Raw genomic sequence first — 26,436 nt, forward strand, 5'->3', positions numbered from 1 at the left:
GTCAAAGTTGACAGCTGCTTCTAAATACTTGCGGTTATACATCCCTGGTGGTCTAGTGGGGGGATCGCCCCCCTGCGGCGCGATTGCGGGGGGGCGATCCCTGCATCCATACCGGGCCGGGGTCTGCTCCGTAATGGCGCTGATCCCGGCTCGGCATTCTATTGCTTTTGGCTGCAGCAGCCAAAAGTAATAGAACACCGATCTCATGGATTCATGCAGTATAACTATACTGCATGGATCTCTATGAGAGATCAGAGTGCATATACTAGAAGCCCCCCAGGGGGGCTTCTAGTATATGTCTAAAGTAAAAGAAAAAAGTATTTTTAATAACACAAAACCCCCTCCCCTAATAAAAGTCTGAATCACCCCCCTTTCCCCATTTTATAAATAAAAATAAATAAATAAATTAATAAACAAACATGTTTGCTATCGCCGCGTGCGTAATTGCCCGAACTATTAATTAATCACATTCCTGATCTCACACGGTAAACGGCGTCAGCACAAAAAAATCCCAAAGTGCAAAATTGCGCATTTTTGGTCGCATCAAATCCAGAATAATTGTAATAAAAAGCGATCAAAAAGTCCTATATGCGCAATCAAGGTACCGATAGAAAGATCACATCATGGCGCAAAAAATGACACCTCACACAGACCCATAGACCAAAGGATAAAAGCGCTATAAGCCCGGGAATGGAGCGATTTTAAGGAACGTATATTGGTTAACAACGGTTTGAATTTTATACAGGCCATCAGATACAATATAAGTTATACATGTTACATATCGTTTTAATCGTAACGACTTGAGGAACATGCATAACAAGTCAGTTTTACCCCAGGGCGAATGGCGTAAAAACACATTTCCCCCAAATAAAAGAAATGCGTTTTTTTTTTCAATTTCACCACACATATAATTTTTTTCTGGTTTCCCGGCACATTTTAGGCAAAAATTACATCTGCCTTAGCAAAGTACAATTAGTTGCGCAAAAAATAAGGGCTCATTTGGGTCTCTAGGTGGAAAAATGCAGGCGCTATGGCCTTATATACACGAGGAGGGAAAAACGAAAACGCAAAAATGAAAACTGGCTGTGTCCCCTAAGGGTTAAAGGGTTAAATGATGGCTACTTCTCAGTATCAACTTTACTCATATTCAGTATCTTACTTGTATTCATATTCTTGAGGCTCGTCACCTGATACATGGACACTTTTGGCCCCTATATATCTCTCCCCTGGAGACCCGTACATGGGACTGTTGTTGTTGTTATTGTTTTCCTTTCTTTTCTTTTTTTTTCTCCTTTTCTGCTTGATCACTTGTTTTGCTTACTTTACACATCCTATTATTAGGTTGTTCCAGCTGGTAAAATGTTAATATGTTAATATGTTCATAATACAGCACTAACTCCCTGCTGCAATCCTGCTCTCCATTACACATACAGCCTCTAGGAAATGAATCACCTTATATAGGAAGTGAGGGAGAGGTGCTGACATCACAGTGGGGCTTGCAGGTGATTGGACGGGCCGAAAGGGATTATGAATTATCCTATGCTCCCTCCAAAAGACAATACTGTAACCTAATGTGTGGCCGCCATGTTTACTGAATTTTGTTAACGAAACACTGTGAATTTGCTTCACAAAATGAAGCAAATTGACAGCGTGATTTGCTTTGCTCAGCTCTAGTTATAACCTTATGCACCTATAAATGAAATATCACTCTGCCTGGCAGTCGTTGACGCTTCGTGATCAGTATAGGACATAGAGACTTTGCAACAGCTTGAAACATTTTTTTTTTTGCATTTAAAAGGAAACTATCAGCAGCTTAGAAGAATGTAACCTACTGACATGTACCTACTGCGCATGTGGTGCTTAACTTAAGAGTTTAGTCCTTATGGTAATTAGGCATTTTGGTGCACTAGGGGCAGGACTACCACCCCCAGTGCACCAGTTTTCTCCTTCTAATGAATATCAGGGGAGCGGGCTGGCCAGGGGTGGTGAGGATTGGTGCACTGGGGTTACTTATAGTGAAGTGGAGGTCTAGCTCTCCGTGGGTGTCATGAATACACTTCTAGTCAATGTCTTACCAGTATTATATGATTGTATACATTACATGGTTAACCTGGTACTTTTTTTTTTTTTAACACAGGTTACTAGCAGAATTCATAAATGAAATGCAAGATGGTAGGACAAAACTGACAATCTTTTTCCCTCTCTGTGGCAAAGCGGTAGATATGAAGTGGTACGTTCAGAAAGTGTGACGCTCTCATAATATCAAAAACTTAAATCTAGTAATCTTCTGATTCCTTTTAATAAGTAAGATCTTTTGATCCTGGCTTATCCTAGGTTGGCAGACATGGGCCATAACATTGTTGGGGTGGACGCCTGTGAAATAGGACTCAAGGAATTTTTTGCTGAACATGATATTCCTTACACTGAAGAAGCTGTAGCTGGGATTCCTGGAGCTAAAGTATTTAAGGTTAGTTGGTTAGTTGTGCAGGTTGGGCTGTGTTCATACGGACTTTTCAGTGCATAAGTCTCCCAAGGTTTATGTTACACCTATGGCTAAACAAAGGCCGAAGTATTGAAAACCACAGAGGACCATGATTTCTGGTACAGTTAAAAAGTGGAAAAATGTTAATGTATACAACGCATATGTATCCCAAAAAACACTATTTTGGCATATGTCTGGTCCTAAGAAGTGTGAGCATGCTTTCTTCTTGTTGGAATAACAATTACCGCTTTAGCTTAAAGGGGTACTCTGGCGAGGGGGCTATTTTGGGATCTGGCCGGGGAGGAGGTGGCTGAGGGAAACGACGTCCACTCTCCTCCCCAGTTCCAGCGGTGGGTCCCGTATTCCGGCGCTCTGGTCCCTGCTGCCCGGCCGCTTCCTGGTGTCTGACGCGGGCTCGAGACGTGACGTCTCAAGTCCTCTCAGCCAGTCAGTGACAGCCAGTCAGAGGCAGAGGCTGAGATCCCGCCTCTGTCACTTACTGGCTGAGCGGACTTGAGACGTCACGTCTCGAGCCTGCGTCAGACACCAGGAAGCGGCCGGGGACCGGAGCGGCGCGATACGGGACCCGCCGTTGGAACCGGGGAGGTGAGTGGACGTCGTTTCCCTCAGCCACCTCCTCCCCAGCCAGATCCCCAAATAGCCCCCCGCCGGAGTACCCCTTTAATTGAGTTGTACTTTTATATTAAAAGGGCTATAAGAATGAAAAAATTAAATGCTATCTGGTCTTATTCACCAAGTCCCCCTGAGTATTTTGAGACGTCTTCTGTCTTTCTAGCTGCTGCCATTCCTGAGTTACACGTTTTTCTCAAAGCCAATCTATATCCAAGATAGGAAACTACCTTTCCCATCATGCATTTTCCGGATTAAACTGTTTGCACAATCGCCTCCTTAGCTTTCTTTCCTGCCCACTGCTGTCATTACTACACACAGTAGAAGTACTGTGTTTACTTTCACTTTTTTTTCCACTGATCACTTTGCATCACATCACCCCAGTATGTATTCCATACTAGCTGATGATGTAGCAGCTGATGCACGCATGGTGTAGCTATGTGCTGCATAAAGGGCATGTGTTTACCTGGGGGTCTACTGTAGGTTTAGATCTCTGCTTGCTGACTGTGAATGAAAACATTCTAGTTCCATCCAGACTCTAAGAACATCTATAAGAACATCTTTAAAAAAAAACTTTTAATAAAAAATTATCTGATTTAAAAAAAAGAACTGCTATAACACTTATAATATGCAGAGCTGTGACACAAAGACAGGTACATATGCCTGCATTTACTGACAGCAAGCAGAGATAAAACTATGACTTTCACGTTACAGAAACCTAGGCTCAGGGACACATGAAAGTCTATGGAAGCAGCACAGGTACATGGAGATGATGCAGATGATATCTCCTGGGGGTCAGGTTACCAAGTCAATAGACAGCTAACCCAGCCCCCAAAGAGGAAATGACATGCTCCTAGCAACCAATCAGATTCCACCTTTCATTCCTCACAGACTCTTTGACAAATGAAAAGTGGAATCTGATTGGTTGATAGGGGTAACTGATCACTTTCACTTTACACCATGTTTGATAAATCTCCCCCATTATGCTTAATGCAGTTCTTGGAGAGAAAAAAACAAACATTTTAATGCAGAATTATTAGGTCAGCAACAGTATCCTTTCACAATGTGCAAACTGTACTGTTTAATGTATTATATCCATATAATTTGCTTTTAGAGTGCATCTGACAATATTTCTCTGTACTGCTGCAGTATCTACGACATATCTGAGTAAGTAATATTCCTTAAGATTATTTACAGGCTGTCAAAATACTCATTTTATTATATACTGTATACGTAAAACATTTAAATGGGTACGGTCATTACCAATAAGTAATTGTAAAGAAGAAGCCTAGCCAAGACAAAAAGTACAGTGCAGAAAGAGGTTGTGCGGGAACATAATAAAGAATTAATACTTACTCATCCTGTGCCCCCACAGCGCTGCATCACTGCTCACAGACTCCCACTGTCCCCCTTGATCTTCTGCAGCATCACAACCCGGCTCAGGAATGCAGTCACTGACTGACCAGGTCCTTCCTGCCAGGTTGTGATGACACTGGAAGTGTTAAAACTGGTGCACAGCGGCAGTAAGTCACGCAGCGCTGCAGGGGCACAGGGATGGGTAAGTAATGATTCTTAAATATATTCCCACACCTCCCTGCCTGCACTTTATTTATTGTCTTGGCTAGAATTCACCTTTAAAGGGGTTATCCAGTGGGGGGGCACTTTTTGGGGGGGACCGGGGAGGAGGTAGCTGAAATAAAAGACGTCCACTCACCTCCCCGGTTCCAGTGGCGGGTGACTCACCGCGGCGCTCTGGTCCCCGGCCGCTTCCTGGTGTCTGACGCCGCCCGAGATGCTACGTCTCAGGGCCACTCAGCCACTCAGTGAAGAGGCGGGATCCGTTTGAGGTCCGCTCGGATCCCGCCTCCTTCACTGAGTGGCTGAGCGGCCCTGAGACGTAACGTCTCAGGCGGCGTCAGACACCAGGAAGCGGCCGGGAACCGGGGACCGGAGCGCCGCGATGAGTGACCCGCTGCTGGAACCGGGGAGGTGAGTGGACGTCTTTTATTTCAGCCACCTCCTTCCCGGTCCCCCCCAGAAAGTGCCCCCATGCTTGAGCACCCCTTTAAATCAGCAGGGGAGCTTATATACTACATCTTTGCAACTTCTGTCAATTTTTTGTCAGTTTTTTTATATTTTTCTTTACAATGCTATACATTTGGCCACTAGACGTCTCACTTAATGGAAAACTGTAGCCGAGGCTTCGTCACTAAGACCATTTGGTCTTTAGAAACAGCAAAATAAGAGACCAAATGCAGGAAGTGATGTCAGTTGGCCTAGTAAAGATAGTTGATGTTGATGTTGATTGGCTAGCAACTGTGCACTGCTGTAGATGAGTAAATTAACTGCTTAGAGCCCGCCAATTGGCTCAGAGTTAAATGCAGAAGCATGAACAGCACAATGAGGCACTAATCGGACTGATGGAGCAGTGAGCTAAAAATAAAAATGGACAGCATACATAATTCAAGCATTAACCCCTTAGCGACCCATGACGTATCTGATACGTCATGGTGCCGCGGGACCCCGCTCTGAACGGCGCTGATCCAGGCTGACATGTGCAGCCAGGCAGTGCCTCTGTTAGCCGGCGCGGGTCCCGTTGCCGCGCCGGCTAATTAAGCACTTCAATGCAGCTGTCAAACCTGACAGCTGCATTGAAGTGCTTTATGCACACTATCCCTGGTGTCTAGTGGGTCGGATCTCCCCCCCACGATGCGATCGCAGGGGGGAGATCCGTTCTTCTGCCCGTGCCGGGCCTCAGCGTCGGAATGACGCTGATCCCGGCTCGGCAATAGATTGCTATGGCCTGCAGCAGGCCATAGTAATCTATGACCGATCTCATGGATCTTTGCTGTGTATATACACAACATTGATCTCTATGAGAGATCAGTGCTGTCTATATACAAGCCCCCCAGGGGGGCTTCTAGTCCATGTAAAAAAAAAAGTAAAAAAGTGTTTTTATTAATAAAAAATCCCCTCCCCTAATAAAAGTCCAAATCACCCCCCTTTTCCCATTTTATAAATATAAATTAATAAATAAACAAATAAATAAACATATTTAGTATCGCCGCACACGTAATCGCCTGAACTATTAATTAATCACATTCCTGATCTCGCACGGTAAACGGCGTCAGCGCAAAAAAATTCCAAAGTGCAAAATTGCGCATTTTTGGTCGCATCAAATCCAGAAAAAATGTAATAAAAAGTGATCAAAAAGTCATATATGCGCAATCAAGGTACCGATAGAAAGAACACATCATGGCGCAAAAAATGACACCTCATACAGCCCCATAGACCAAAGGATAAAAGCGCTATAAGCCTGGGAATGGAGCGATTTTAAGGAACGTATATTTGTTAACAACGGTTTGAATTTTTTACAGGTCATCCGATACAATATAAGTTATACATGTTATATATCATAGTAATCGTAACGACTTGAGGAACATGCATAATAAGTCAGTTTTACCATGGGACGAACGGCGTAAATGCAAAACTCCCCGAAATCAAAACAAATTAGTTTTTTTTTCAATTTGACAGCGCAAATGATTTTTTTCCGGTTTCGCAGCATATGTTATGGAAAAATAATGCCTGTCATTACAAAGTACAATTGGTTTCGCAAAAAATAAGCGCTCATATACGTCTCTAGGTGAAAAAATGCAAGCGCTGTTGACTTTTAAACTTAAAATGGAATAAGCAAAAGCGCAAAAACGAAAATTGGCTTTGACCTTAAGGGGTTAAAGGAAAAGCAAAGTGAAAATAAAAAATCACCTGCAGGCAGGGGTGTGTGGGAACATAATAGAGAATTTATATTTACCCTTCTCTGTGCCGCTGCAGCTTCCTTATCACTCTCTGACAGCTGCTGGTCTCCTGCAGCATCTGCTGTGGCAACATCATGGCCCGGGTAATGGATTGCCCGCTCAGCCAACCAGTGAATAGGGTGGGGCACCGCTGCAGTTACTGACTGGCTAAGCAGGTAGTCCATCAGCTGGGCCATGATGTTGCAGAGAGAAAATTACATCCAGTGGCTGTCAGGGAGCAGAGAGAGCGGCGCTGTGGGGCCCCAGGGATGGGTAAGTATACATTCTTTATGTTTTCACACACCCCTGCCTTCAGGTGAATTTTTTATTTTATTGGTACTTCTCCTTTAACTATATATTTGCTGTATCGGTTTTATTTTTTTCTCGTAACAGGTACACTTTAAAAGCCGATTTTAAGAAACTTTGTAATTGGGTTTATTAGGCAAATATGCCATTATCTGCATTCAAAAAGACTTTCCCAAGTCCCCCCCCCTCTCTCTCATTCACTGCTCATTATCAGGAAATCTCGACTCTTTTACATTAGAGGGGCCCTGTCTGTTCTATGAAGAGGGGAGGGGGAGGAGGGAGATTAGTCACCAGCAGAGAGCAGAGAACAAAGGATTTCACAGTGGGAGCTGTGTGAAGCAAATATTCAGAGGTCAGAGAGGTCAGTGCTGACGTCAAAGGAAATAGCCTGGTGATGTAGCTGTACATTAACTCTTCGTTGTCCTTTTTTGGTGCCTCATCTCCCTCAACCCCTCCCCTCTCCATAGGCAATCATGAAGACAGGGGGGAGAGCTTCAAACTGCTTTTTCCTGAAAAAAAATGCATTTTTCGCTAATAAACCAAATTACAAAGTTTCTTCTTTGTACTATTGATTTATGCAAAAAATAATTAGACAGTGACACTTTAAGTTATATACATAAAACAATGACTTATGTTAATCATGTGAAATGGGAATCACGTATTTATGTGCATATGATTGTAGAAATTCTATATGTCATTCATAGGTCAGTCATTGGAAAGTTTGATGGAATGTGGGATAGAGGAGCAATGGTAGCTGTGAACCCGAGAGACAGAGAACGGTTAGTTAATATATCTAGTCATAGCATTATTACAATATCTATATATTTAAATTATGCATTGTGTTTTACTTCATTCATCTTGTATTGTTGCATGCTTTACACTATTTATGTAACAAACTCATGTAGAATTGTAAGCAGGGAATTTGTTCCTTATGTTTGACTTGATGGCTACATGTTTATTGATTCTGTATGTACCCCCTTAGTTGTAAAGTACTGCAGAGTATGTTGGCAGCAAATAAAATTATATCTAAAATAAGAATTATAATTATAAATATAAATAATAAAATAACAAATAAAATTAAAAGAGTGACTGGCAGTAAAGTAGCCAAGATCCAAAGTACTACTAGGAAAAATGCCTCAAAGCATTGAGTTATATCAGCCCCTGTATTAGCCTGTGTAAAATGACAGCCAGCAGGCAGCAATGAGGACAGTGGGGGAGATTTTTGTTATAAATACACTGGTATAAAAGTCATGGTTGTATTTTCAATTTTACTTTAAATCTTTTCTTATCTGTCTCATATTTTATTAACAAAAAAAAAAAAAAAAGAAGGAAATTGTTACTGTTAACACACGGGTCACTGTCGTTACATTTAAGGGGTTATCCAGCAAAAATCTTTTTCTTTCAAATCAACTGGTGTCAGAAAGTTATATAGATTTCTAATTTACTTTCTGACACCAGTTGATTTGAAAGAAAAATATTTTCGCTGGATAACCCCTTTAAGCTGCCACTTCATAATTGGCACAGCTTACTTCATACTTGCACAGTGACCTGTGCACACAGAGTTTTTATCTTCAGGTTTCTGCTATCTTAGATTCCAACAGGCTGGACAAAAAGTTTCTGTATTAAAAGAAAGTTTCAATAGGAATTTCAGTGAGAGTCAACATGCTAAAAGAAGCAGGAAATGGCAGCAGCAGGGGAACAAGGCAGGTATATATATGGTACCCCAACTCCATTGTAAAAAATAGTGCATACTCACTGGTATACCCCTTTATATATTTTATTATGATCGAACGTCTATCACATATGACTGCTTATGCAGGACCGTATTAACAGCTGCTGCTGCCCTAGGCACCAGGGGCGGATTAACTTTACCATAGGCCCCGGGCTGTTCACCAAACCTGCCCCCCACGGCCATTTCTAGGACCGGGCGGGCCGGGCCACCGCACAGGGCGCTGACCGCCCAGCCCTCCTACACTCACCCAGCGCCGTCCTCTCATACTCACGCAGCACTGCTAATTGGAGGCTAAGGGCCACTGCCAGACTACCTGCCGCTTAGTCCGGTGGCGGCCCTCAGCCACCAATTAGCGCCGCGGCCGGGGCGCTACAATCTTATGCTGAGATCTGGGGGGGGGGGGGTTACCAGGGTCAACTCACCTGTCCCGCTCCCCAGCGGCTCCTCTCTCCTATTCCGGCACAGGCAGCAAGGTACAGGGACGCTGCTTGTGCCGGATATGACCTGCAGCCTCTGTCATTCATCTGCAGGGACACCCAGGCACAGGCAGCGTCTCTGTACCCAGCTGTCTCTGCTGAAGCATGACAGGAGAACTTGTGCTGCCGGAAGAGGAGCTGCTGGAGAGCCAGCACAGGTGAATTACTGTTTTCCTGGTGGGGGCACAATTGGGAAGGCGGGGGGGGGGGGGGTTACTGTATGGATATATAGGGCACTGTGGGGAGACATGCTACTATATGGGCCACTATGGAGGGACAGGCTACTATATGGGGCACTATGTGGGGAGCAAGCTACTATATGGGGCATTAAGGGGGACAGGCTACTATGTGAGGCACTATGGGGGTCTGGCAACTATATGGGACACTATGGGGAAGATAGGCTACTATATGAGGCACTATGGGGGACTGGCAACTATATGGGACACTATGGGGGAGATAGGCTACCATATGAGGGCATTATGGGGGGGGAGCAGCTACTGTATGGGGCACTATGGGGGGGAGACAGGCTTCTGTATGGGCCACTATGGGGGGACAGGCTACTGTATGGGGCACTATGGGGGGACTGGCTACTATATGGGGCTTTATGAGGGGGGAATGGTTACTTTAAGAGGCACTTTTGGGGGTGATTGGCTTCTATGTGGGGCAGGTCCAGGGGAAGAAGTACAGTGGCTTCAGACGTAGCTGGGAAGATGGGAGGGATTGCAATGTTGGGGGTGTTTGGTCAGCGGAGGGGGGGGGGCAACAGTTCATAGCTCTGCCCAGGGGCCCATAATGCTCTGCCCCTTTCCCCCGGACGCCACTAAGCTCTGGGCTAAATGTCGGCACCAGCCAGCACCCACCAAACCCTCCCTCCCTGTAAACCCCATTGATCTCCCCATCACTGCCCCAAGCATCACCTCCTAGTCTCTCTAGCAGATAGATCCTCCAGCTGATGGGCTGGAAAGGAGGGCAGAGAGCCAGACGAGAGGAAGACCAGCTCCATACCAGGATTAGGTGAGAATTTTGGTTTGTTTTTGTGTTGGGGCAATGCAGGGGAACATCATCACTATGGAGACACAGCACAGGGGGCATTATTACAATGGGGGAGAGCACAGAAAGACATTATTTCTATATGGATGCACAGCAGGAGACATTATTACTATATGGGGCACAGTAGGGAATCCTACACACAGGGGGAAACCCACATACCTACTGACTTTACTGCACCAAACTGCAGAATTACCACAGTTTGGGACCTTATGAGTTGGAAAAGAGAAAGGAAATTCTGGAAATGTGCGGAGCCTGAAATGTTTATCTGGCAGGTTCTGAAGAGACAAATTGTAGCTGGAAGAAAACGTCATGGTGGTCTGGGCCAGATGGAGAGGAAAAGGAAAGTGACGCCTCAGATCAAAGAAGACGTCACCTGGACTCACTGTATGATGATTTTGTATTCACAATAGAACACTGCTTCCTAGCAACCCGAGTCTTGATAAATGCCCCCCTTCCTACCCCAGGGCTGAACTAAGTAAGGTCCGGGAGAGGGGGGGGGGGGGCGCTTTTATCAAGTTTCGCCCTGTTGCCAAAATGACCTAGAAACTGCCCTGCCCCCACCCCACTGTAACTATGGCAGCACTTGCCTGGCGTTCATAGTACAGGACAGATAATGTCATGATGTCCTGATTTGTGCAAAATTGCCATAAAAAACAGTGATTTTTTTCCAAATCATGGCGGAAGTGTAGCCAAAAGACAGTACACCACTGAAAGTATAAGTCTTTTTGGGTGGTCATAGGCCCCCCAGGAGCTCGGGGCCCCGGGCTGCCGCCCGAAACGCCCCTATTATAATCCACTACTGCTAGACACTAAACCTGAAAACGCCCCATCTTGGAGGCCATGGGGAAGAGTGGTTTCAGAATCACGTTTTTCATGGTTTTTAACTACTTAAAACATAAACAAATTTCCACATTGAATCAATGATTCGAGTCGTCTGCATATTGTCTGAGGGAATTCTTACCACAGGATTGATAGGTCATAGCTCACATTTACCACTGCAATACAAGCCCTAAACAATACCGCCATATTGTGACTGGATAACACTGCCATTTCAGACTTGAATAATTCCACCATAACCCCTCCTCAAAAAGACACCAGATTTACTGTCAAGTCTGAATGGGAGGTGGGAGATGAAAAAATAAAAAAAAAGTTGTTTCCTTACCCCTGCTCCCTGGTGCTCCCTAGTGGAAAATACGGCCCTGTGCTTATGTTTACTCGCCAAAAGCCTGTACAGAGGTAATGTGACAATGTGTCTGTACATTCAAGTTATCTTATTGAGCAAGAAATAATACAAAAACACTGTGCGCACAGTCAGTGAGTTGATATTATCTTTTTTGCCTGAATATTTTTTTTAAAGATTTTTAGACAGCTGGCTCCTGTCCTATCATCTAACATGCTTACTTTATTCTTCCTTCCACAGTTATGCAACAATAATGTTGTCACTAATGGCTAAGGACTGTCATTACCTACTTGTAACGGTTGAATATGACCCCAAGTTGCATGGAGGTGAGAACACATGTAAAATGTATGTTCTTTGTGTCTTAACGGGGTTGTCCGACGGTTGGCCATTTTTTTATGTACTTCTGCCCCCCTGACTAAAGAGTCTCCACCTCAGAGACGAACTTGTCTAAGGAGTGACAGCCCGCTCAGCCAACCACTGACTGAGATGGGACTGCCCCCTAGCCAGTCATTGGCTGAGCGGGCTGTCACTCCACAGATAAATTCATCTCAGAAGTGGGGGCTCTGCAGTCAGAAAAGGCTGACCGCTGGACAACCCCTTTTATTCCTTTAAATTATATTTAAATAGACACTGTTTGCAATCTAGAAAAATATGGACAAGAATAATGTTGTTATCAATTGATCAGTAACGGCTGATATTACTTGTCCAACAGTTTTAGATGATTGTTTTTTGTGTTTCACTGTTTTGTTTTTCCTTTGCTGTATAGAAACATATAGTTAACTAGGCTTTTGTATACAAGAAACAAATGTATGCACTGCAATTTATTTTTTATTATAATTCATTCCTGATAACAGTATAAACTGTATATGTTAAATGCAGACACACAAAAAGAAAAGGTTTCTGCAATGTTGTATACCATTGCCATAAAGGAGTGTACTTGGTCTGCAATGTTTAACCCCTTAAGGACCGTCCTGAAATGGCCTTAAGGACCGAGACAAATTTTATGAATATGACCTGTGTCACTTTATTTATTAATAACTTGGGAGTGCTTTTACCTATATGGCTGATTCAGAGATTGTTTTCTCGTGACATATGGTACTTTACATTTCTGGTAAGATGGAGTCGACACTTATAAGGAATCTTTAACCCCTTAACGACATCGTGCGTAAATTTATGCCCTCGCAGCCTGGTACTTAACGCACCAGTCCGTAAATTTACGCCCGATGTTTCCCCGATCGCTGTGTGTTCACACACAGTGGTCGGGGAAGATGGCCTGCTATAATGTATAACAGGCCATCTCTGCTCGTCGGCACAGGGGGTGATTAACCCCCCCCATGCCGACGATCTCTGCTATCATAGCAGCTGAATACAGCTTTCCGGGTCATCGGTGACCTGCAGACCCGGAAAGCAATGGCGATCAATGCACCAATTGATCACCAATGCACCAATCGCCATTAATGTCCCCAACAAAGATGGCGCCGATGCCACCCCCACGATCACCGTGATAGGCCGGCCAGTACCGGCCGACCCATCACGGCGATCTAACAGTTAAAAATTGTTCGGCCGGGTTCTGCACCCCTCAGCTAGGTAGCTGAGGGGTGCAGAACAGGTGTGTGTGGTGCAGGTGTACCATACTCACCTGATCCTGGCCTCCGGAACGAAGATTCGCGGTCCCGCGCGTCCTTTTCTCCTCGTCGCCGCCACTTCCGGGTTCGTTCGGTCTTCGTCGGGAATCTTCGGCTATTCGGGCTTTTCCGTCGCCCCCATCTTTGGCCATCTCCGCCAGCTCCATTCTACTGCCCCCTAGCGGCTGATCAGTGTATGTTATACACTGATCATTTGCTTTGGGGTAAAAAGTTTTATTTTTTTTTCCAAATTTTTTTTTTCTTTTTATTCGCCCTAACGCTGCTGAGTGCTGATCCGCATCGCATGTAAGTGCGCAGCTGATCAGCAACTCCTCCTTTTTGGCGTAGGGGTGTTTTTCCCCCCTATATCCTGCCGCCACTGTCTGCTGATAAGTGCCGCACATAAGTGTGGCATTTATCAGCAGCTTCTTTTTTGGCGTAGGTATATTTTTTCTTACTATCAAAAAAAACTTAAAAAAACACTTTATTACACCACACAAAATAAAGTTTTACACTACACCAGAACACATTTACATACCCCATATACTAGTCCCCGTATAAAGATGGCCCCCAGGGTGTTTTCGGCGTCGGACGCATATGTTATTATTGCCTCCGACACCGAAACAGCCAGTGAGGATGAATGGGGGGATCCTTCTTTCCTCCATTCATCCTCATCCTCCTCATCATCCAGTGACGTGTCTAGGGGTAGCGTAGCGTACGCTGCCCCTCAGACACGTCTTTTCCGCCAGTACCGTCCCAATAAGAGATGACGGTATGCAGTGAAATTCTACAAACTCTGTGAGAGTACCTCAGGGTACACTTACAGATTTAGGGTACGTGCACACTGTGGAATGGCGAAGGATAACCCTTTGTGCATTCCGCAGCTGGCACCCGCCGTCGGACTGATGCAGGCGTGCGTCTCCGCCCGTGTCATAGACTCCATTCTATGCACGGGCGGATTCCATCGTCCATCCAAAGAATGAACACATTGGTCGGAGAGCGGAATCCGCCCGTGCATAGAATGGAGTCTATGACACGGATGGAGACGCACACCTGCATCAGTCTGCCGGTGGGTGCCAGCTGCGGAATGCGTGAAGGGATATCTGTCGTGATTCCACAGTGTGCACGTACCCTTAGAGTGTATGAAGGAAGGGACACCCGAATCCAGCCCCCAGATGCCCCCTCCCCCCCCTCCTCGGAACAAGTGGGAAGGTCGTTCGGGAACTGATCTTCCCTTAGCTGGATAAAGGTTACCACCTCTTTGGGATAACTTTTATACCAGCACCCCCTCTTCTGGTCCCTCGCTGCCCGAGCTACTATAGCTTGCGGCACGATCCGAAAATATCAGAGGCAGTAATAAAGCCCTAATATTTAGCAGCCATGGAGCGGACCCAGCGCTTCTGGATATGAAGGACACTGTATCGCACCAGGGAAACATTTTCCAGGTGACGCCCCCACACTGGAAAACAGGAAACCCCAGAAGAAGTGCAGAGTGTGGTGTAACAGGGGGATCAGGAAGGACACCATTTTCCAGTGTGACGCCTGTCCTGATCCCCCCGGCCTCTGCATACTGGATCGCTCCAAGGCGCACCACACGTCATCGGAGTTCTACATTATCTAAATTCTGTCCCTTATTCCTATTTCAGGGGTCACGTTGATCCAGGGATTATTCTGATCGCCATTATGGAGTCGGGAAGGAATTTTTTCCCAGTGATGAGGTTACTGTTGTCTACCTCACAAGGGTTTTTTGCCTTCCTCTGGATCAACACAGGTTGCATTTGATGGACACCTGTCCTTTTCAACCTTATAAACTAATAATTGGCCTAATACCCCCAAATAAATTAGAATTGTCCCTTTTCCCCAGCTAAATAGGTATGGCCGCCATTCCCATTAGAGGATGCCATGATGCAATTACAAAGCCTCTGTGCGGCCTGGACAGTAGAAACCCCCCACAAGTGACCACATTCTGGAAACTACACCCCATAAGGAATCTAACAAGGGGGGCAGCAGGGATATGCCCCCCTGGTGACGGCCACGTTTGGGACGGGAAAATGAAAAAAATTGTATTTTTTATTTTCCTGGCACATGTTCGACAAATTTGCCCGTCACTAGTGGGGTCCATATGCTCACTGCACCCCTCGTTAGATTCCTTATGGGGTGTAGTTTCCATAATGGGGTCACTTGTGGGGGGTTTCTACTGTTCTGGCAGCACAGGAGCTTTGTAATTGCGACATGGCCTCTAAATGGCGCTCTGTCCCTTTGGTGGCTTGCCCTGTGCCCATATGGCACATAATGTCCACATGTGGGGTATTTTCGTACTCAGGGGAAATTACTCTACACGTTTTGTGTTCATTTTCTTTTTTAACCTCTTGTGGAAATGGAAAAAATCAAGGCTAGACCAACATTTAGAGTAAAAAATGCTTAATTTTTACACTAAATCATTGATCTTGTCTTGATTTTTTCATTTTCACAAGGGGTTAAAAGATTAAAAAAAAGGGCAAGCCTCCGAAGGGAAGGAGCGCCATTTGGATTTTGGAGGCTAAATTCGGCCAGAATGGATGATGAACGCCATGTCGCATTTACAGAGCCCTCGTGCTGCCAAAACACTGGAAACGCCCCCACAAGTGACCCCATTCTGGAAACTACACCCCTCAAGGAATCTAACAAGGGGTGCAGTGAGGATATGGACCCCTTGATGACGAGTACATTTGTGCCGTGAAAGTGAAAAAATGAAAAATTTCCCTTTCACGTAACATTGTTCCTCATTTGTGCCCGTCACCAGTGGGGTCCATATGCTCACTGCACCCCTTGTTAGATTCCTTAAAGGGGGTGTAGTTTCCAGAATGGGGTCACTTATGGGGAGTTTCCAGAGTTTTGGCAGCACGAGGGCTCTGTAAATGCGACATGGCATTCATCATCCTTTCTGGCCGAATCCAGCCTCCAAAATCCAAATGGCGCTCCTTCCCTTCGGAGGCTTGCCCTGCGCCCACATGGCGCTTTATGTCCACATGTGGGGTATTTCTGTACTCGGGAGAAACTGCGCTACACGCTTTGTGTTTTTTTTTCCTTTTATCCGATTGTAAAAATGAAAAATTAAAGGCTAGAACTTTATAGTGTAAAAAATACATTTTTCTTTTTTCACGCCACATTGTTCTGAAATACTGTGAAACACCTGTGGGGTCCAGATGCTCACGGCACCCCTTGTTACATTCCTTGAGGGGTCTAGTTTTCTAAATAGTGTCCCTTTAGGGGTGTTTTTTAGGTTTTGGCACCCCAGAGCCTCTGGCCAACCTGAAGTGGTACAGTCAGAAATGACCAAATATAACGGAGCCATTGAAATTCACTAGGCTCTCCTTTGTATCTGAGGCTTGTGGTTCCGTTAAACAATGCATTAGGGCCACATATGGGGTATTTCTATAAACTGCAGAAACGGGGCAATCAATATTGGGGTGAATTTCTCTGGTAATAAGTTTATAAATATGAAAAATATTGGATTACAATAAAATTACTGCACAGAATCACTGCTAATGTTTTAAGCTTTCTATTGTCTAAAAAAAATGAAATATTGTTTAATAAATGCCGCCAACAAAAAGTAGACATGTTGCTAATGCTATTTAATATATAATTTATGTGGCATAACCACTTTCTGTATAAGCAAAAAAGTTTCAAAGTTGGAAAAATGCTTTTTTTTAAAAAAAAAAATTTCACGTTATTTGGGTTTATTTCATAAATATTCGTTATAAATATCGACTCCAATTTACCAGAAATGTAAAGTACAATATGTAAAAACATCCCGAAGTTATTAATGACTAAAGTGACACTGGTCATATTTATAAAATTTGTCTCTGTCAAAAAATAACATGAAAAATTGCATTTTTCCAACTTTGAATTTTTTCTGCTTATACAAAAAATGGTTTTGCCACATAAATTATCTATAAACTATCTTTCAATTTTTTTAGACAATAGAAAGCTTAAAACATTAGCAGCAATTTTCCAAATTTTCTGTAAAATTTCACAATCAGATTTTTTTAGGGACCTGTTCAGGTTAAAAGTGTATTTGAGGGGACTGTATGCTAGAAAGCCCCACAAAGCACCCCATTTCAGAAACTGCACCTCCCAAACTCTGCAAAAGCACATCTAGAAAGTTTTTTAACCTTTTAGGGGAGACACAGAAATAAAAACTAAGGGGGAGATTTATCAAACATGGTGTAAAGTGAAACTGGCCCAGTTGCCCCTAGCAACCAATCAGATTCCACCTTTCATTTTTCAAAGAGTCTGTGAGGAATGAAAGGTGGAATCTGATTGGTTGCTAGGGGCAACTGAGCCGGTTTCACTTTACACCAAGTTTGATAAATCTCCCCCTAAGTGTGTAAGAAATTAGAAAATTTTAATTTTCTGTGCAGACATTTTACTGTAATCCAATATCTTTCATAATTATAAATCTATTACCAGAGAAATGCACCCCAATATTTATTGCCCCGTTTCTGCAGTTTATAGAAATACCCCATATGTGGCCCTATTGCGCTATTTGATGCAACCACAAGCCTCAGATATAAAGGAGCGCCTAGTGAATTTCAACGCCTCTGTTATATTTGGCCATTTTTGACTGTACCATTTCAGGTTGGCAGAGGCTCTGGGGTGCCAAAACATAACAAACACCCCTAAAGGGACACCATTTAAAAAACGACACCCCTCAAGGAATGTAACAAGGGGTGCAGTGAGTATTTTCACAGATTTTCAGAACAATGGGGTGTGAAAAAGAAAAAAATATTTTTTTTTACACTAAAACGTTGTTCTAGCCTTCAATTTTTCATTTTTACTAGGCGATAAAAGAAAAAAAACACCAGATGTGTAGCACAGTTTCTCCCGAGTACGGAAATACCCCACATGTGGACATAAAGTGCCAAGCGGGCACAGCACGAGCCTCCAAAGGGAAGGAGCGCCAATTGGCTTTTGGAAGCTGAATTTCACTGGAATGGATTTCAAGGGCCATGTCGCATTTACAGAGCCCTCGAGCTGCCAAAAAAGTAGAAACCTCCCACAAATGACCCCATTCTGGAAACTACACCCCTCAAGGAATCTAACAAGGGGTGCAGTAAGCATATGGACCCCACTGGTGACGGGCACGAATGTGGAACAATGTGACGTGAATGTGAATATTTTAATTTTTTTTTACTTTCACGGCACAAATGTGCCCATCATCAAGGGGTCCATATCCTCACTGTACCCCTTGTTAGATTCCTTAAGGGGTGTAGTTTCCAGAATGGGGTCACTTGTGGGAGGTTTCTACTGTCTTGGCAGCACAAGGGCTCTGTAAATGCGACATAGCATTTACCATCTTTTATGGCTAAATCCAGCTTCCAAAATCCAAATGGCGCTCCTTCCCTTCAGAGGCTTGCCCTGCACCCACATGGCTCTTTATGTCCACATGTGGGGTATTTTGCTGTACACATTTTGTGTGTTTTGTGTGTTTTTTTCTCTTGGCAACACAGAGGCCTTTTAAATGCAACAAGGCCCTTGAAATCCATTCCAAATCCAGCCTCCAAAAGCCAAATGGGGCTCCTTCCCTTTTGAGGCTTACCCTGTGCCCCCATGGCGCTTTATGTCCACATATTTCCGCACTCAGGGTAAATTGCTCTACACATTTTGTGTGTGTTTTTTTTTTATCTTTTAACCCCTTGTAAAAATGAAAAAATCAAGACAAGATCAATGATTTAGTGTAAAAATTAATTTTTTTTTACACTAAATGTTGGTCTAGCCTTGATTGTTTCCATTTCCCCAAGGGGTTAAAAAAGGAAATGAATGCCAAACGTGTAGGGTAATTTCCCCTGAGTACAAAAATACCCCACATGTGGACATAATGTGCCATATGGGCGCAGGGCAAGCCACCAAAGGGACACAGTGCCATTTAGAGGCTGGAATGGAGGATGGAGGCCATGTCGCAATTACAAAGCCCCTGTACTGCCAGGACAGTTGAAACCCCCTACAAGTGACCCCATTCTCGAAACTAAACCCCTCAAGGAATCTAACAAGGGGTGCAGTGAGCATATGGACCCCACTGGTGACTGGCACATATGTAGAAGATGTGGTGTGAATATAAAAAAATACCTCTTTCTCATTTTCACAGCACAAATGTGCCCGTCACCAGGGGGCCATATCCCCCTTGCACCCCTTGTGGGGGGTTTCTACTGTCCTAGTAGCACAGGGGCTTTGTAATTGCATCATGGCAAGCCTCTAATGGGAATGAGGGCCATGCCTGTTTAGTTGGGGAAAAGGGACAATTTTTAATTTATTTAAAGGTTATTATGCCAATTATTAGTTTATAAGGTTTAAAAGGACAGGAGTCCATCAAATTCAACCTGTGTTGATCCAGAGGATCGTGGGCGGATTCCGCCCTCCGTCCAAAGAATGAACGTGTTTATTCTTTGGACGGACGATGGAATCTGCCCGTGCATAGAATGGAAACTATGACACGGGCGGAGATGCACGTGTCCGAATCAGTCCGCCGGCAGGTGCTAGCTGCGGAATGCACAAAGGGTTATCCTTCGCCATTCCACAGTGTGCACTTACCCTAAGGCTATGTTCAGACTACGTAAAAGTACGGCCGTTGTTGCCGATGGCAACAACGACCGTACTTTTGGCGCGGTGGAACAATGCCTGTTTCTTTATGGGAGCCCGGCCGGAACGTATACACACATCGTATGCAGGGGCGGTCTTGGCATTTCTGGGGCCCCAAGCGAAGTTATGTCTGGGGCCCCCCCCCTCGACACACGTTCCAAAACAATAGACCGCTGTGTGTTGCCCCCAGTAGTATATACCCCTTGTGCACTACCGCCAGTAATATATACTACTTGTGTGCTGCCCCAATAGTATATACCCCTTGTGTCCTTCCCCCAGTAGTATATACCCCTTGTTTGCTTCCCCCAGTAGTATATAGACCCCTGTGTCTTCCCCCAGTTATATATAGCTCCCCCGTGTGCTCCCCCAGAAGTATATAGACCTCCTGTGTGCTGCCCCAGTTGTATATAGACCCCCTGTGTGCTCCCCTACTAGTATATAGGCCCCCTGTGTGCTCCCTCAGGGGTATTTAGCCCCCCTGTGTGCTCCCCCACTTGGATATAGACCCCTGTGTGCTCCTCCAGTAGTATATAAACCTCCTGTGTGGTTCCCCAGTAGTATATAGACCCCCTGTGTGCCCCACCAGTATTATATAGACCCCTTGTGTGCTGCCCCAGTAGTAGATAGACCTCTGTGTGCTCCCCCAGTTATATATAGACCACCTGTGTGCCTCACAAGTAGTATATAGACCCCCTGTATGATCCCCTAGTAGTATATAGATCCCCTGTGTGCCCCCACCAGTAATATATAGACCCCTGTGTGCTCCCCCAGTAGTATATAGCCCCCCTGTGTGCTCCCCCACTTGGATATAGACCTCCTGTGTGCTCTCCAAGTTGTATATAGACCCCATTCTGTGGCCCCAAGTAGTATATAGACCCCCTGTGTGCTGCCCCCAATAGTATATAGACCCCTCTGTGAAACCCCAGTAGTCTATAGCCCCCTGTGTGCTCTCCCTGTTATATAGCCCCCCTGTGTGCTCCCCCCATTTATATAGACCCCCGATGTGCACTCCCCCAGTTAAACAGACCCCTGTGTGCTCCCTCTCCTATATAGTATATAACACAATAAAACACTTATACTCACCTGGGTCCAGGCGTCTCCTCTTCTCTTTACTCTTGTGGCCGCAGGAAGGGTTTTCCCTGCGATCACAAGAGACCACATTCCCCTTGTCCTGGCGCCGATGCTCCAGTGATGTCACTGGAGCGCCGGCACCACAAGGACAAAGCTGCCACTTGTGACCGCAGGGAAAACCCTTCCTGCGGCCACAAGAGTGAGTGACAGGAAGGGAGCCAATGTCTCCCGCCCTGTCAGTGCTGCTGCATGTAACTATGAGCACTCATTACGAGTGCTCATAGTTACAGTTCAGATGGCAGCAGCGAGCGGGGCAGCTGTCCAGCGGTCTTGAGCACAAGAGCGGGGCTTGGGGGCCCCCTTGGATGTTGGGGGCCCCAAGCGATCGCTTGGGGTGCTTGGTGCCGAAGACCGCCACTGATCGTATGCGCTCCGGCCGGGATCCCATACGGGACCGCAAATAACTGACATGTCAGTTTTCTGCGGCCAGAATTCAGTGAATTCCGGCCGCAGAAAGCCCTGTCAGTTCACACAGTGAAGCGAGCGGCTCAGGCTCAGGCTCACTGTGCACTATGGGAAGCTCTGATGCGGGCGCACGCTGATGCGCCCGCATCAGAGCTCTGCGACCGGATGGATCATCCATCCGGCACCTAAGTACCGGCCGCGATGATCGGGCCACAGACCGGCCGTTCCGTGACCCGGCCGGGGTCACGGAACGGCCGGTCTGATACGCAGTGTGCACATAGCCTAAATCCTCAGAGGTACTCTCAGAGTTTGTAGAATTTCACGCCATACCGTGATCTCTTATTGAGAAGGTACTGGCGGAAAAGATGTGTCTGAGGGGCAGCGTATGCTATGCTACCCCCAGACACGTCACTGGATGATGATGAGGATGAATGGAGGGAAAAAAGTTCCCCCTCATTTATCCTCACTGGCTGATTCAGTGTCGGAGGCAATAATTGCGTATGCCTCCTACGCCGAAAACACCCTGGGGGCCATTTTTATATGGGCATTGGTATATGGGGTATGTAAATGTGTAGTGTAAAACTTTATTTTGTGTAGTGTAATGTAGTGTTTTTTACGTGTTTTTTTTAACATGAAGAAAAAAAATAACCTACGCCAAAAAAGGTGTTGCTGATAAATGCCTCACTTATGCACGGTACTTATCAGCAGACAGTGGCAGTAGGATATAGAAAAAAAACCTACGTCAAAAAGGAGAAGTTGCTGATCAGCAGCCCATCAGCTGCGCTTTACGCACCCTACCACCGCTGAGTGCTGATCAGCATCGCACGTGCTCTCTACAAAACTCTCTACAACCCTATAGCTACTGATAAGTGTATTATATACACTTATCAGCCGCTAGGGGGGCAGTAGGACACAAAAGCCGGAAAAAGCCGAAGATAGACGACGCTGGAGCCGAAAAAAGCTGAAGATAGACGATGGGAAGAACAGGACGCCGTGGGACCCGGAAGACAGCGATCCGGACGCCAGGATCAAGTATGGGGCCAATATCTGCTCTGAACACCTCAGGTAGCACCGACTGCCATTGCTTTCTTGGTCACCGATGACCCGCAAAACTAAAGATCGCCGCTATTGGCTGATCTGAACTGATCAGCCAATAGCAGCAATGGTCGGCACGCTATAATGGCCTGCTATGATTTATAGCAGCCATCATTACCCGATCGCTGTATGTTTACACACAGCGATCGGGTAAACCGCGGGCGTAAATGTACGCCCATTTGCATTAAGGCACGGGCTGCGGGGGCGTACATTTACGCCCGCAGTCATTAAGGGGTTAAAGTAGGCAGTATGTGTCAAAGTAATATCCTCTTGAATGCTAGGACCCAAGGTTTACAGATAGAACATTTCTTCAAACGTTTCCCTGACTTGTTTACTATTTATAATGCAATCTGGTGCCATCTCTTTCCCAGGTAAGTGACATTCTTGCACCTGGCTGTTCAAATGATAGAAAAATAAGTGTGTTGTGTCTTTCTTTTTTTCCTCCATTAGGCCCTCCGTTTTATGTGCCTGAATCTGATCTTGAAAATTTACTTGGTGAGTAATTCCGTATGTGAGCTTGGTAAAATGGAAGTCATTGGCTATGACAATACTGTGCACATAATAATAATTAATATTATTATTATTATTATGGATGGTACGAACCATAGGCTGTATCCCAGTTTTCCAGGCGTTCCTCCCGCTGTATCCGCCCGCTCCACAGAGCGGGCAGACAGCGGGAATCTGCTGCCGAGCGTTCGGGTTCATACGAACCCGAACCTCGGCAGGTTCAGACCATCCCTAATAATAATAATAATAATAATAATAATAATTTCTTTGTGTAGCACCAACTTATTCTACCGCACTTTACATAGGCAAAATTGAAACTTTTTCAGCAGGCAGGGGGGAACATAATTCTTACCTCAGCAGGCAGGGGGGGAACATAATTCTTACCTCAGCAGGCAGGGGGGAACTCATTTTTCCCTGAGTTTATATGTCGTTATGACTTCGGGGGAAATACCGGACCCGGCTGATGGACTGCCCACTCAGCCAATCAGTGACTGAAACTATGTCCTGCTTCAGTCACTGACTGACTGAGTGGGTGAGTCGTGATGTCACTAGGGATGGAGATCCAGTAGCCAGGTGGGAGTCCAGGAACAGTAAGGCAGTGCTGTAAAATCATGGGAACGGATAAGTAGTGCTTGTTTATTATGTTCTACCCTTCCTGCTGGAAAAGTTTCAATTTTGCCTGACTTTTTCCAACCCTTGGCATACATGAATTGCCAAGTCGGGTTGGGAAAGTATGACGCCAGGCCTACATCATACCCGGTAAGTACCAGTTGCTGTCTGTAGCTGGCACTCGTCGGTAATGAACTGCATCACTGGTAATGCTGACTCTGATGCTGCTTATTTAACTGTTTAGATGCTCAGCATCTCCACTATGTTTTATACTGTCCCATGTTAAAGGGCCAGTGATCAGCCAACAAACAAGCAAACGCTCGGCTTATTAAATCTCTTTTAACTTTTGCCCAACGACTCATCTGGTCTATTCTAGGACTTATATCCTACAGGCTAAGAGGTTAATTTGAGAGGACTAAAGGGCCTTTTACACAGGAAACACTCCTGCGACAAATAATAGGCCCATGCAAAAGTGACAGCGATTGGTTGATTATCAGAGATAGGAAAACAGGAAACAGGGAGAGTGCCTAATCGGGTTTTATGCTCGGTACCATATTGATGAAACAATGTGACCCCAAATCAAGGCTCACCTAATCAGGTTGTGTTATACCACAACCACTTAACACTTAACAGCACATATAAAATATCAGCCATGGTTCCACAGACAGGGTGATGTCAGGATCATCCAAACTTCAAAAGCACACCAACAGTAGGCGCAGGGTCTGTTTCCAACGGTTAATTTATTTCACAATCCAATATTATAAAACATTTAAGGCTAACTACACCTATGGTGAAACAGCACTAATACATGTTATTATCCAAAAATACAGCACACAAGAAATACAAAAAGAATATACTTACTATTAGTGGTATAAATAGCAGTTAGTTTCCCAATAGTGCCCGATCTAGTAGGTTCTGAATGTAACCTGGGCTGTCCACCCAACCTGTCCTTACCCAGTGCACAGGCACACTGACGCTGGACCCTAGAGGGCGGAGCTTGATCGCATCAGTGCACCCTCTGTGCATACCCTATATAGTAGATGGCTCCCTCCTGTCTTGTCCCACTATTGTAGATGGCCTCCTCCTGTGTAATATCCCTATTGTAAATGGCTCCCACCTGTTTAACTCCCTTATTATAGATGGTCCCCTCCTGTGTATAGTCCCCCTATTGGAGATGGCCCCTCCTGTGTATAGTCCCCCTAAATATAAATGAGCCGCCTCCTGTGTATAGTCCCCCTATTATAGATGGCCCCCTCCTATGTATAGCCCCCCCTAGTAGAGATGGCCCCCTCTTGTGTATAGTCCCCCTATTATAGATGGCCCCCTCCTATGTATAGCCCCCCCTAGTAGAGATGGCCCCCTCTTGTGTATAGTCCCCCTATTATAGATGGCCCCCTCCTATGTATAGCCCCCCCTAGTAGATATGGCCCCCTCTTGTGTATATTCCCCCTATTAAAGATGGCCCCCTCCTGTGTAAAGTCTCCAGTGTGCAATGCCCTCACCGGGAAAACAAAAAATGCATCCACGCAGCTTTCTCCTTTCTCATCTTTTGGTGGCGGGTGCCCAAGTGATCGGGTGATTGCCATTCTCCTTTCTCATCTTCCGGTGCAGGCAGTGTGATACAGAGACCCAGAAATTTGGGCCCCAGACATTTATTCCTACTGAAGCCCCTGATAGGCAACAAAGACAGTTTTTTCTTCAGATAGTTTATAAAAAAAGTTAGAAAAAAACGGTGATGTTCTTAGAAATAAAGAACAGCACAGCCGCAGTGCTCCGAGGAAAGCAGTGTACAGAGCCAAAAGATGTGCCTCTGTATATTATGTAGCACACATGCCCTAGTTACTACAGCACACCTCTCATTGAAGTAAATAAATAACCCTGCACCACCACTGCAGAACCTACAGAGCCAAGGCTTACGTCTCTGTACACTGTGTTTATATCTGGGTGCTTTAGCTGTACTGAATGACTGATCAGTGGGGGGTTTGGGTGCCTCCACTCCACCAATCAGCTGTGAATTTTAGCGTGTGAAAACCCCTTTAAAAACTATGTTACAATAAAATTGCGGTCTCCAGGTGAGGTCTAAAGATGCACATTTACTTTACACGATTGAATGGGAGATGGTGAAACAGCCATGTACATAAAACAGAAAAGGGCAGGATACTCCTAACAGGCATTTACTTTCTGACTTGTTCTCACATTTGTTTTGTTATTTGTTTTTGTACTCTTCAGGTCCTTCATGTACTTTTAAGCTATTGAAGAAGATTGATGCATTAGCTGATAAACAGAAAGAGTGGGGACTAGATTTCTGCTTTGAAAACATCTACCTTGTCACACGAAAATTGCAGTCCTGATCAGCCACACCAGTTTTTTGTTATTGTTGTAGTTGTTTTAGAAGTGCAAGCCTGCTAATTTGGTGTCCAAGCTGCCATTTTCTACCTCATTTTACATCTTCCCAATCTTGTCACTACCTCTTAAGATGATTCAGACCATAAGTCGCTTATCTTGTACTTTAATAGCAATAAAGTATATTTCCTCAGTTTTGGCTATTATTCATAATGTGGATATATTGTCATGTCTTTTTTAGAAACATGTAAGCTGTTTGCTTTACAAGATGGCTGTTGTCTCAGTGAAAGTGTTGTTTAAAGGGGTATTTCAGCCAAATCTAAAAAAAAACAAAAACAAAGAGGGCAGGGGGTGGTGGGAATATAATAAAGAATTGATGCCTGTCCCCAGGGCTGTATTAACAGCTGCTGCTGCCCTAGGCACTAAACCTGAAGACGCCCCATCTTTACGCTC

At 45.0% G+C, this 26,436-nt stretch overlaps 1 protein-coding gene across 4 annotated transcripts in view; it reads left to right on the forward strand.

Annotated features, from left to right (window-relative positions):
* Nucleotides 1-26,122, forward strand: part of LOC138783351 (thiopurine S-methyltransferase-like) — a 37,672-nt gene extending 11,550 nt beyond the window's left edge. For all 4 annotated transcript variants that reach the window (XM_069957951.1, XM_069957954.1, XM_069957953.1 and 1 more), the window contains 7 exons: nucleotides 2,138-2,230; nucleotides 2,335-2,467; nucleotides 4,227-4,279; nucleotides 7,917-7,991; nucleotides 11,891-11,976; nucleotides 22,975-23,019; nucleotides 25,870-26,122. In XM_069957951.1, the coding sequence (XP_069814052.1) occupies nucleotides 2,138-2,230; nucleotides 2,335-2,467; nucleotides 4,227-4,279; nucleotides 7,917-7,991; nucleotides 11,891-11,976; nucleotides 22,975-23,019; nucleotides 25,870-25,991 (607 nt within the window). In that variant the 3' untranslated portion in view covers nucleotides 25,992-26,122. The remainder of the gene's footprint in view (nucleotides 1-2,137; nucleotides 2,231-2,334; nucleotides 2,468-4,226; nucleotides 4,280-7,916; nucleotides 7,992-11,890; nucleotides 11,977-22,974; nucleotides 23,020-25,869) is intronic.
* The last annotated feature ends 314 nt before the right edge of the window (nucleotides 26,123-26,436 follow it).

Source organism: Dendropsophus ebraccatus, chromosome 2 (genome assembly GCF_027789765.1).
Source record: "Dendropsophus ebraccatus isolate aDenEbr1 chromosome 2, aDenEbr1.pat, whole genome shotgun sequence".
NCBI lineage: Eukaryota > Metazoa > Chordata > Amphibia > Anura > Hylidae > Dendropsophus > Dendropsophus ebraccatus.